General features: G+C 36.0%; 2 protein-coding genes across 2 annotated transcripts; both read left to right on the forward strand.

The window, feature by feature from the left end:
* Positions 1-1,255: 1,255 nt before the first annotated feature.
* On the forward strand, positions 1,256-3,625 carry LOC134670882 (uncharacterized). The gene is made up of 2 exons (XM_063528696.1): positions 1,256-1,316; positions 2,695-3,625. Exons 1-2 carry the CDS (start codon positions 1,256-1,258, stop codon positions 3,579-3,581), a joined length of 948 nt encoding a protein of 315 aa, XP_063384766.1. The 3' UTR covers positions 3,582-3,625.
* A 525-nt stretch (positions 3,626-4,150) lies between these two features.
* LOC134670884 (uncharacterized) lies at positions 4,151-5,645 on the forward strand. The gene is made up of 2 exons (XM_063528697.1): positions 4,151-4,211; positions 4,736-5,645. The coding sequence occupies exons 1-2, from the start codon at positions 4,151-4,153 to the stop codon at positions 5,611-5,613; spliced, it is 939 nt and encodes a 312-aa protein (XP_063384767.1). The 3' UTR covers positions 5,614-5,645.
* The last annotated feature ends 7,961 nt before the right edge of the window (positions 5,646-13,606 follow it).

The raw sequence follows: 13,606 nt of genomic DNA on the forward strand, positions 1-13,606 counted from the left end.
AAATAATTTGTATGCTTAGTTATTACGCTGAAAATAAAGCGTTACTAATTTGATTAATACAATAAAATAAGAAAAACACTTAAATTAAAAACTTATAAGTAAAAAAAATTACCTATCGCTCGGTAGGATGCTGAGAAGGCTGACCACATAAAATTAAATAAATAATAATAACACAAATGTATATCAAGATCGAAACTAACTGGCATCAAACTGTTTTGCATTTTTGGCAGTATGTACTATTTCAGTAATTTCAGTATTGTAACACCTACATATAGAGTTAGACCAAGAACAGTCTGCAGCGATTTTGATAGCTCGCGCAGTACAATTGTTATTTTAAACGTCAAACGTCTATAAAATTATGACCTATAAATAACACTTGCACTGCGTGGGCTATCAAAACCTGCTGCAGACTTTTCTTGGTCTAACTCTATTACGTGTCTAATGAAAATTCATAACAATAAATTATATGTCTATATCTTACCAGAGCCCCATAATACTTGAAGTACCAGAGTGACAACAATTACCGGCAATGTACGTCCCATGGTGACTTTGAAATGTACCACCAACATTAGTTTGACCCAATTTATACCCTACTTAATTAATCAATTCTAATAGCCTCATAATCAGTGTTGAAATCATGAAAACAAATTAAAATTAACTAGCTTAAATTATAATAAAGTTAATAACCGCACTTAGGTACTTAGTTATTTTTATCAGCATAAATATTAAAAATAATTCCGGATCGATAAGGTATCAAACTGTCGCAAAAAGTTACAAAAAGAGAGGTCAAAGACCTACAAATAAACAAGTTTGGGCAAAAAAATCTACAAATATGTATATATATATTACTTTTAAGTCGGAATTAAACTCAAAACTATGTAGTTTATCTATTCGACTTTTCTACATATATGTAGTTAGTTTATCGTCTACGGTTGATTCTGAAAATATGTATGTACCTATCTAACAAGGTTACGTCAGCTACCTATGTGTAAAACCAGCCTCAATGAGATTGAACTTAATTCTTTGATGATAATAATACAATACAATTATCTTCCCTCTTTTAAGAATTTTTGTACAGTTTGAAACCTTATCAAATGAAAATTATTTATAAATTGATATATTAATGCTGATTAAAATAATTTAATTAAGATTATGGTTAATTTTTATTTGTTTTCATGATTTCCGTTGAAGCGTCGCAATGCAGGCTATAAATTGACAAGAAATATTTGTGTGGTGCATTTTAAAGTGCAATACCATGGGTCGTGCACTGGCGGTGGTGTTTACCACTCTGGTGCTACAAGCATTATGGGGCTCTGGTAAGCTACGAACATCTTCTTTGAATTTTGTTGACAATCTGAACTACCAGTTTTATTTATTTTAACTGACATTAGAAAAGGAGGTGCTAAATTATTTTGGAATAGGTATTTTTAATTTATTTATAAAGAAATAACAACATGACAAACATACAAACTAAATAAATTTTAAGAATAAAACTAACTTAAATCTAAAACCCAAAATAAATCTAAAATTATACACACAAATCATATAAAACTACTAGAAGAGGCCTCCTCGCGCCACACCCGGCGCAAAGGTGCCCATTACACTCACTGCGTTACCGCGTTGAATTGCAATCGTCAGTTTTTGCACCTGGAATGGCCATTTATTTATTTATTTGGCTTATCGCGGTTGTTAAAGTTGCTAAGCAATTTATGCTCTTAACAGTGCTTTAGGTAGAGTTTGAAAGCAGCATAATAGCAGGGCTTTCAATGAACACAAACAAAACCAAAATCATTACTAACGGTTCACAAAGTCACAGCATCATGGTAAATAAGGAGAAAATAGACCGCCCACCATACAAAATTATTGCCAAGGAAATTAGAATCTTATTGTATATTCAATTGGGTTGAATTTCATTTGTTCGAAAATTTTACAAGGCAAATGAAATGCTGCCTAATTCGTTTTTTATTAAGGTTGACATTCCATCGAAACTGATTGTACATCCTAATGTACATTGGGCGGCACGAGGATAGAGAGAACTGTAATTGGAGTAAAAAGAAAAGATAAAATAGAACTAAACAAAATTAAAGGTATAACCAAATTAAAGATGCGAACAAAATATGTAAAACACTAAAATGGAAGTGGGCAGGACATATGATAAGAGAAAAAACTGATACATGGACCAGGAAGATAACAGAATGGTACCCAAGAGGATGTGAAAGGAACCAGGGTGGCCAATGGAAACGCTGGGAAGATGATCTCAAAAAATTGGCCGGCCCAGGATGGATTACACTTGCAAAAGATAGGGAGAAATGGCAATCTTTAGAGGAGGCCTTTGTCGAAAGACAAGCTGTTGCTACAAAACCCAATCGTCGGAAAATAAATTAGTACTTAATATTGTTATCACTGTAGAACAGCAATAAAGGCTTATTTATTTATTATTATTTATAGGTTGAGTTAGTGCGGAAAAAGAAGTCGCGTGAAATATTAAGAGAACCGATACATTCTAGTTATGACTCTTCTCTTTCCGCTCCGACAACATTCGGATTGTATTATACGTTCACTGAATAATATAGAGGTCAAAATGTAAAGCCTAAATAATTTTCTCTCCAATGCGGATGTCTGTTAACATGTAGACAATGTTTATATTGTATACTAGATATTTACCGAAACTAACATTTTGCTTTTATATTTCAGTCTTCTCCTCCTTACTGGGCCCGCGCACAGCGGCCACCAAGACCGTAGACCAAGCCGATATGGACGGGAATGAATATTGTCACTCTTGCATTAAAATCGACAACATCTGCTACAACCACACTTATTTGTTCGAGCTTCCCGCGCCCTTCGACGAAAACCCCGTCGTTGAAATAATGGGCATCATGAGCAAAACAAACATTATATTTTATACTTTCGACCCAAAATTCCACGATAAAGAATACTCCAAAGTTGGCTACGTATCGTTATACCATCCGGAACTCTCTGGCGTGATCTCCGGCGCGCAGTATTTCAACTTTCGCCCCTTTGATATAGATCACACAAAGAAAAAAGTATATCTAGGTGGTTCCGATGGTATATGGGTTGTTGATGATATCGACTATATTCCTATATATTTTACCGGGAAATCTAATCTCATTACTAATGTTGTTGTAAAGGACTATGTGTTTTATACTGAGTACAATCGGGAAGGAATATTTAAATATGTGGACGGGCATTATGTCGTTTATTTAGAAGATAAAATGATAAATAAGTTTATTCTGGATGTCGATTATAATATTGTGTATTTCAATGTTAGTGGATTATTTATTTCATTTCTTACTAAAAATCACGAAGATGTACAAATATCAATGGAGCCGTGGATGAGAGGTTTGACTGTTGATATGAAAGGAACAGTATACGCCTGGCATATAAATGGGATATATAAAGTGACTGTAGGCGAAGTTCTTTCCCAGTCTACATTGAAACGTGTTACAAGTATAGCTCCGGATGCGATGACGTTTGATGAGTCGAACAACATCATATATTCGATCAAAAAAAAGTTGTATAAGTTGACTAAAGTTGGTACCAGTAAGTGTTTTGGTAGGTAATTCTAGTTGAAAATTACACGTTTATCTGTAATATTACAAAATCTGCTATTGTATTGCTTTGCCTTGCCATGGGCACATAAATTTATAACTAATTTATTACGCGCTTGAAACGCCAAGTGGTTTTTTTTTTTTTAATTTCCGATCTTTGTCCTATTAGTTCTTCGTGTATGATTTATTTAGTTACTGTAATGATGTATTTTGTTTTGAACAAATATACGTACCTTGTTTATTTGCCTTTAGTTGGTTTGAACTCAATTTATCCTAAACCCTATACACGTGTCGATTCAAAACACTCCCTTCGGTGGTGTTTTAATTTCTAGCCACTCGTTGCGAATTTCCTACATTTCGCACTTGTATTATACTTAATGTACTAAGTAAATATTTTAATCAACATTATAATAATTGAGTCAAAATACTTCTAATTAAGTTTATTATAATTTTAATTTGTGTTTATGATATCCGTCAACACTGATTAATTGATTATGAGACTATTACAGCTTGCTAATTAATACACGGTAGGTACAAATTGGAAAATAAAATGTGCAGGGTGCATTTTAAAGTGCAACACCATGGATCGTGCACTGGCGGTGGTTTATGCCACTCTGGTGCTACAAGCATTATGGGGGTCTGGTGAGCCATAGACATTTAATTTTGAATTTTTTTGGCATTCTTAACTATTGGTTCCGAAAAGAGAGAGGTCCTTAATTCAGTTATTTCTTATGATCTTTATTTTATTTTTTATGTTAGTTACTTCAGAACTCAATCATTTCTAATGTAACGAAATAAATTTAATAATTGTTTGTAATTTTATCTGTGTTCGGTTCGGATTAATTAGATTGGTAACCTTAAAACTCCGGCCTTTATCAGTATACATCCGAGAATCCTAATAAATTATAAAAAGGCTTTTGAGTTTACAACAAACACTAGCAAAATAAATAGTTATTCCAAATTTTTGTTTAAAGTCAAAGCGGCCATCGATTAAATTAAAAATGGGGAAAAACTAAAATTGTGTCTTATTTTATATTATATGCCCACTGAAAAACACACAGGTCAAAATGAATAGGGGCTTAATATTTTTCTCGCAAATGAGGATATTCGTTACGACTCCTTGATTTACAGTCTACCAAAACTAACATATAGCTTTCACATTTCAGCCTTTTCCTCCCTGCTGGGCCCACGCACAGCGGCCACCAAGATCGTCAACCAACGCGAGGTGGAAGGGAATGAATATTGCCACTCTTGCGTCAAAATCGACAACATCTGCTACAACCACACCTACTTGTTCGAGCTTCCCGGGCCCTTGAGTGAAAACCCCGTCGTTGAAAGAATGGGCATCATGAACTTTACCAACGTTATATTTTATACTTTTGAACCAAAATTTGGTGATAAAGAATATTCCAAAGTTGGCTACGTATCGTTATACTATCCTGAATTCTTTGGCGTCATCTCCGGCGGCCAGTCTTTCAACTTTGGTCCCTTTGATATAGATCACAGAATGAAAAAAGTATATCTAGGTGGTTCCGACGGTATATGGGTTGTTGATGATGTCGACTATTTTCCAACATATTTTAGCGAGAAATCGAATCTCATTACTAATGTTGTTGTAAAGGACTCTGTATATTTTACTACTTCAAATCACAAAGGAATATTTAAATACTTTGCCGGGCATTATGTCGTCAATTTAACGATACATAAGTTCGTTTTGGATGGCGAGTATAATATCGTGTATTTAAATGATACTGGATTATATATTTCATTTCTTAATAGAAACCAGATAGATGTAAAATTATCTACGGAACTGCGGATGAGAGGTTTGACTGTTGATATGAAAGGAACAGTGTACGCCTGGCATGCATATGGAATATATAAAGTAACTGTAGGCCAAGTTCTTTCCCAGTCTACATTGAAACGTATTACCAGTATAGCTCCGGATGCGATGACGTTTGATGAGTCAAACAACATCATATATTCGATCAAAAAAGAATTAAACAAGTTGGCCAAAGTTGCTACCAGTAAGTGTTTTGGTAGGTAGGTAATTCTAGTTGAAAATTACACGTTTATCTGTAAAATTACATATTTCTATTACTTTGCCTTGCGCTTGCAAGAGAGACTATTTTTTTAAGTTTCCGATCTTTGTCCTACCAGTGTTCGTGTATGTTTTATTTAGTTACTGTAATGATGTATTTTGTTGTGAACAAATATATGTACCTTATTTACTTGCCTTTAGTTGGTTTGAAATCAATTTATCATAAACCCTTTAACTGTAATGATGAAGCATACCTATATTTCTTTCGAACCGAATGTCGCAAATTTGAACGAACGAAATACGTTTCTAGAAACATAAATGACAACCGGTCTGGCCACTAGGCCCTGCCTATGAAGCTAAAGGTCCTGGGTTCGAATCCCGGTCGGTAAGGGCATTTATGTATTTAAGTATTTATATATTATATATATCGTTGTCTGAGTACCTATATACCCACAAAACAATCCTTCTTGAGCTTATTGTGGGATTTAGTCAATCTGTGTAAGAATGTCAAATAATATGTATTTATTTATCGGCTCGGGGTATATTATCGTCCCTTTTGCGGTGGAAACGACGGGCTGCTGGGGTGCTGACGCGAAACAATTTGTGCGTGACATAGGCCGTCGACTCAGGCAAAAGGGAGAGGATCCCCGCTCCGAGTCGTTTCTGGTGCAGAGGCTGTCCATAGCCATCCAGCGGAGTAATGCCGTAAGCATTATGGGCACATTTGCACCGGAAGCGATAAAGAACGAGTTTGACTAAATATAGAATATAACATAATATTTCGAACAATAATACACATAAAATTATAACAATCAAACACCGTCTTAAACTAGTACTTGATCTAACTCCCCACGAACTCTTGTAGAGTATAAGAACACATAAGTGACATTAATAATGTCATCTTTAATAACTCCCTTCGGTCGTGTTTTAATTTATCGCCACTCGTTGCGAATTTCCTACTTTTCGCACTTGTATTGTACCTAATTTAGGTACTAATTAAATTAATTTATTAATCAGCATTAAAATAATTGAGTAAAAATACTTCTGATTAAGTTTATTATAATTTTAATTTGTTTTCATGATTTCCGACAACACTGATTAATTGATTATGAGACTATTACAGTTTGCTAATTAATACACGGTACGTACAAATTGGCAAATAAAATGTGGAGGATGCATCGATATATATCAATCATAAACCCTTCTACGATATCGATGCATTTTAAAGTGCAACGCCATGGATCGTGCACTGGCGGTGGTTTATGCCACTCTGGTGCTACAAGCATTATGGGGGTCTGGTAAGCCATAGACATCTAATTTTGAAAATTTATGGCAATCTTAACTACTGATCCCATAAAGAGGGAGGCCCTCAATTCAGTTGTTTCTTATGATTTTATTTTTTTATTTTTGTAAGTTAGTTACATTAGAACTCAATCTTTTCTACAGTAACCAAATAAATTTAATAATCGTTTGTAATTTTATCTGTGTTCGGTTCGGATTAATTAAGCCGACCACTGACTAACAGGTCGCCAGACGATATCGGCCTGTCAGTTAGAACAAAAATTTTACAGTTCCGAAAAACTGACCGGCCGATATCGTCTGGCGGACTGTTAGTCAGTGGTCGGCTTTAGATTGGTAACCTTAAAACTCCGGAGTTTATCAGTAAGCATCCGAGAATCCTAATAAATTATAAAAAGGCTTTTCAGTTTACAACAAATACTAGCAAAAAAGCGGCCATCGATTAAATTCAAAATAAGGAAAAAACTAAATTGTTTCTTATTTAAAAAAGGTTATGATAAAATTGGAATGACGGCGCGGCGTTAGTTATAATTTTCTAATATTCAGGCAATGTAGAGAAGGTGATTCAATGCACCTACCTACGTTAAAACTCTTAAAACAGTCATAATAAGTATATATTCCGATTTTATTATATGTCCACTGAAAAACACATAGGTTAAAATAATTAAGGGCTTAATGTTTTTCTCTCAAATGAGGATATTCGTTACGACTTCTTGATTTACTGTCTACCAAAACTAACATATAGCTTTCACATTTCAGCCATTTCATCCCTGCTGGGCCCACGCACAGCAGCCACCAAGATCGTCGACCAAGCCCAGGTGGAAGGGAATGAATATTGCCACTCTTGCGTCAAAATCGACAACATCTGCTACAACCACACCTACTTGTTCGATCTTCCCGGGCCCTTCGGTGAACACCCCGTCGTTGAAAGAATGGGCATCATGAACTTTAATAACGTTATATTCTATACTTTTGAACCAAAGTTTAGTGATAAAGAATACTCCAAAGTTGGCTACGTATCGTTATACTATCCTGAATTCTTTGGCATCATATCCGGCGGCCAGACTTTCAACTTTGGTCCCTTTGATATAGATCACAGAATGAAAAAAGTATATCTAGGTGGTTCCGATGGTATATGGGTTGTTGACGATATCGACTATTTTCCAACATATTTTAGCGAGAAATCGAATCTCATTACTAACGTTGTTGTAAAGGACTCTGTATATTTTACTAGGTCAAATCACAAAGGAATATTTAAATACTTTGCCGGGTATTATGTCGTCCATTTAACAGATAAAACGATACATAAGTTCGTTTTGGATGGCGAGTATAATATCGTGTATTTAAATGACACTGGATTATATATTTCATTTCTTAATAGAAACCAGAGAGATGTAAAATTATCAACGGAACAGTGGATGAGAGATTTGACTATTGATATGAAAGGAACAGTGTATGCCTGGCATATAGATGGGATATATAAAGTGACTGTAGGCCAAGTTCTTTCCCAGTCTACATTGAAACGTATTACCAGTATAGCTCCAGATGCGATGACGTTTGATGAGTCAAACAACATCATATATTCGATCAAAAAAGAATTGTACAAGTTGGCCAAAGTTGCTACCAGTAAGTGTTTTGGTAGGTAATTCGAGTTGAATATTTCACGTATCTGTATAATTACGTGAACTTCTATATATTTGATTTGCTAAAGGCATTTCAAAGCGTGCATTTAGGTATAACTAATTTAAGGAATTGTTTACGCGCTTGAAACTGCAAGAGTGTTTTTTTTAAATTATGTATCTGATTTTAATTACTGTAATGATGTATTTTGTTTTAAACAAATAAATGAACCTTGCGTTTTTGTCTTTGGTTGGTTAAAATCAAATTGTCCTAAGCCTTTCCTCTCTAAGCGTTGATGTTGGTTGATGGGGTAAGGCAATCGACTTTCAATTCGAACGTCGCGGGTTCGAACTCCGGCGTGTACCAAAGAATTTCTTGAAAATAATGTACGAAGTGACATACAACATGACCAAGTGATAAAAATGCGACCATGATACAGGTGCTGCACAAGTCGCATATCTCAACAGATTGTCAAATATTGCTACACTTTGTTCTGGCAAAGTCAGTGCAGTTAGGAAACGCACGGAATTTTCTTGACATTCACACAAAACCGGCTTCCGGCAGTGACTTCCGCCGCTTTGTGGTCCCACTCATCCGGGACCGGCCGTGATTAACGTCCGTCATCCGTCAATGTGACGTGACCGGGGATACTTCAGAGCCTACATTTTTCAGGTATGATGGAGTTAATATCAGGTGTTATTCGGGCTTGGGCCTTAATTGTTTAAGAAACCCGATTGGCTACAATAGCTACCGAAAATACGGTTTAGTTTCTTTTAAACTTGTACGTTTTACTCCGAATGGAAGCTCACCTTTTTGTAACCAACTGCAAATACCTAACAGTAGGTTTGTTTAATAGATTAGGGTTAAACCCGATTTTTATTTATTTTTATTATTATTAAACACATTATAAAAAACCTAACCTAGGGTGCCGCCAGCAGCGGGGCAAGGCCCAAGCTACCGGTGGTCAGGGCTGCAGAGAGAGGAACCGACGTACTATCCGCGCCGTGTCCAAGATCACCGCCTTCTGCATCTGTCCCTTGATCCAACCACCTAGCGAGAGTCTCTCGAGATGTTGGTCGAGACTCTTCGCTATTAAACCGTTCACTGAAACGACTATCGGGACAATGATCGTCGAATCAACATCCCACATGGCGGTTATCTCGTGAGCCAAGTCTAGGTACTTACTGGACTTGTCCTTCTCGGCCTTCACGAGATTCTCATCATGGGGGATGGTGATGTCAACGAGCATGGCCCGACGTTGCGATCGATCTATTATCACAATATCAGGCTTATTGGCTACAATAGTCCTGTCAGTGATGATAGATCGATCCCAATAGAGCGTGGCACGACCATTCTCGAGAACAGGCGCAGGTGAGTACTTGTAGTACGGTACTTCGCAGTCCACAAGGCCATATAGAAGAGCAAGTTGCTGGTGAATAATCCTGGCTACGAGATTATGTCTGTGCAAGTACTCGCCGTTATTTATTTTATTAGTACATTTTTTTTTACTAGGCAGTCTAAGTCTAAGTCTAGGCTTTTTAATTGACAAGTACAATATACTGAGCCTGAAACCTGTAATTATAAAAAAATAAGATACTGTTTTACTGCCAATTAACTAAGCTAAGTTAATTTTTAAAAGTATTTTTCGACAGTTTTATACCTTATCGGATCTAAATTATTGTTGAATGTATTAATCATCATATTAAAAAAAATGGAAACATGACTTCTAATTAAGCTTATTATAATTTTAATTTGTTTTCATGATTTCCATCAACACTGATTATGAGACTATTACCTACAATTCGATAACTAATGCAGGATATAAATTGGCAAATAAAATTTGGAGGATGCATTTCAGTGTGCAACACCATGGGTGCCTTGTCGTTGGCTTTTACCACTCTGGTGCTTCAAGTATTATGGGGCTCTGGTAAGTATTTTTATCTACTGGTTCCAAAAAGGGGCAGGTTCTCAATTTAATTTTATTTACTTATTGTAGTTGCTACTTCAGAACTCTAAATTTCTAAATCGTAGAAAGTTGGTTGGTTGGTTGGGAAATATTCGTAAAACCGCACTTTTTGTTCTACATGGAGGGAGATTTAACATTTATTTTAAATTTATTTACATTTATTATAAAAGTTTGCTCCGCGAGCGAGCAACGCAATTGAATTTCATACCCTGTTGTCTTATTTTTTAAACAGCATAATGATATAGGTACATATGTCCCGCATATATTAACTTTTCAACCATAAAAAACTGATTTTATTAATAATAATAAATACAGGTCATAATAATTACGGTATAAATATTTTCTCATAGGTCTTTGTATCCGATACGATACCTTAATAATATATTACATATAAATTTACCAAAGCTAACATTTAACTTTCAAATTCTAGCTTTATGCTCCCTGCTGGGCCCACGCACAGCAGCCACCGATATTGTTGACCAAGCTGAGGACAGGAATGAATATTGCCACTCTTGCGTCAAAATCGACAACATCTGCTACAACCACACCCTGTTGTTCGAGCTCCCCGCCCCCTTCGGTGAAAACCCCGTCGTTAAACGAATGGGTATCATAAAGGCAACTAACGTTCTATACTACACCTTCGAACCTACGTTCAGTGATAAAGAATACTCCAAAGTTGCCTTCGTGGCGTTACACTATACGAATTTCTCTGGCGTCATCTCTGGCTGGCAATCATTCAACTTTGGTCCATTTGATATAAATCAGAACAATAAAAAAGTATATTTAGGTGGTTCCGACGGTATATGGGTTGTTAATACTATCAGCGGTTTCCCAACATTCTATAGCATGAAGGCGAATCTAATCACTAACGTTGTTGTAAGGGACAATGTGTATTTTACTACATATGGTCATAATGGAATATTTAAATATGTGGACGGGTATTATGTCGGTCAGTTAGCAGATAAATCAATAAACAATTTCATTCTGGATAACGGGCATAATATTGTGTATTTAAATGAAACTGGATTATATATTTCATTAAATAGGAAAAACCAAAGAGATGTGAGACTATCAACGGAACGGTTCATCAGAGGTTTGACTGTTGATGCGAAAGGAACGGTATACGCGTGGCATGTAGATGGGATGTATAAAGTAACTTTAGGCAAAGTTCTTTCTCAGTCTACATTGAAACGCGTTTCAAATATAGCTCCCGATGCTATGACTTTTGATCAGTCAAACAACGTCATATATTCGATCAGCAAAAGCTTGTACAAGTTGACTAAAGTTGACACCAGTAATTGTTTTGGTATGTAATGGTTGAATACAGTTGAAGGTTGAAGATTACTAAAGAGATTTGCTACATATTTTGCTTTGATTTGCTGAATACATACATTTTATAGATAACTAATTTAAGGCATTTTTGTCCTACCTGTTTTATACATATCTGCATTGTAATTTTTAAATATTTTATATTGTATTGAAAAAATAAATGAACCTCGCCGTTTGCCTTTAATTGTAGTGCAATCAATTTATCCTAAACCGTTCCTCTTTACCTCACTGTGTGTTACTGTTTTGATCTTATTTTGATACGACCTTGAACTTCGCTAGAGTCAGACGAAGAATAGTCTGCAGCGGATTTGATAGCCCACGCGGTGAAAGTGTTATTTTAAACGTCAAACTTCTATGAAATTATGACGTATAAATGACCCTTGCGCTGCGTGGGCTATCAAATCCGCTGCAGACTTTTTTTGGTCCGACTCTAACGCAGATAAAGTGAAAGTTGTGCGCTTGTGCGAGAAATGAACGCCAACGTCGTCTCAAAACCAGTTCAACACCGTAACAGGTTCATTAATCTGAATCGAGCTCCATGATATTTGACTTATGGTAACATTCCATTTCTAACCGCAGCTGCATTACTGTTCATTTTACTATGGAAATTGACAATGACAGCGACGCGTTCAGTACCGGTAGTGCAGCTGCGGTTAGAAATGGAATGTTACCATAACGCATGACAACGAATATCATGAGTGTGTAGGTACCTACTTATGTAACACGCAAAAGCTAGCTACTGCAAACTCAGCTTTAAGTGCTAGCCAAAAAGCTCAAATTTCCAAGAAACATATTCATAGTTCGACCACTTTTCGGTAAAAACCTATTGCATTGTTCACTATTGTTTAAAACAGAGCAACTGAAGCGTGTTATGTATTGTTTTATAACGTTTTAAACACCGGTCAGTGACCGTTCAAAGTCAAAGTCAAAACATTTTATTTGTGTTCGCGTACCGTAGAACCGTAATTATACCTAATTGATAATGACCTTTATTATAATTAGGTGATTTTCGCGTTTATAAAACGGAGGTTAAATTGTTATTTAGTGCTGCTGTTGCAACACTCTTATCTTATCATTCAATATCACTCAGTAGGTATTAGGTAGGTATGTCGTATTCAAATAGTTCGGTACACCACGTAATAGTCGTAATATGTATGGCAACCGAAGACAATATCATGATAAAATAGTTTTTGACCATTAAGTGATGTTGAAGCCCACAGTGCTCGTATTTAGGTTATAAGCGGCACACGCTACACTACTACACACACGCTACACTACTACACACACGCTACACTACTACGCACACGCTACACTACTACGCACACGCTACACTACTACGCACACGCTACACTACTACGCACACGCTACACTACTACGCACACGCTACACTACTACGCACACGCTACACTACTACGCACACGCTACTCCACTACGCATACGCTACTACGCATGATTGGAACGATTTTCGTTGATTTGACTAAGTGTTACCAAGAACCCGTCTCGCGAGATTATAGGTCGTTTTTTAGCATTAGAAAAAAGGTAAACAATCTTCACGTGTCTTTTAATTGAAAAGCACGTTTAGAAAATAAGTCACGGCAAATATGTACCAATTATGAATCTACTGCTTTCATAAGTAATAGTTACTGATTTTCAAAAAGCTTTTTCAATTAAGTGACATGTCAAGACCGCTTACCTTCTTTCTAATGCTAAAAAAAACTAACTCTAGTAGCGTAGAGCGTAAATGAAAACCGGCAGACTTGAACCATTCATAAAGTTAGATAATCT

The sequence above is a fragment of the Cydia fagiglandana genome, chromosome 14 (assembly GCF_963556715.1).
Source record: "Cydia fagiglandana chromosome 14, ilCydFagi1.1, whole genome shotgun sequence".
Lineage (NCBI taxonomy): Eukaryota > Metazoa > Arthropoda > Insecta > Lepidoptera > Tortricidae > Cydia > Cydia fagiglandana.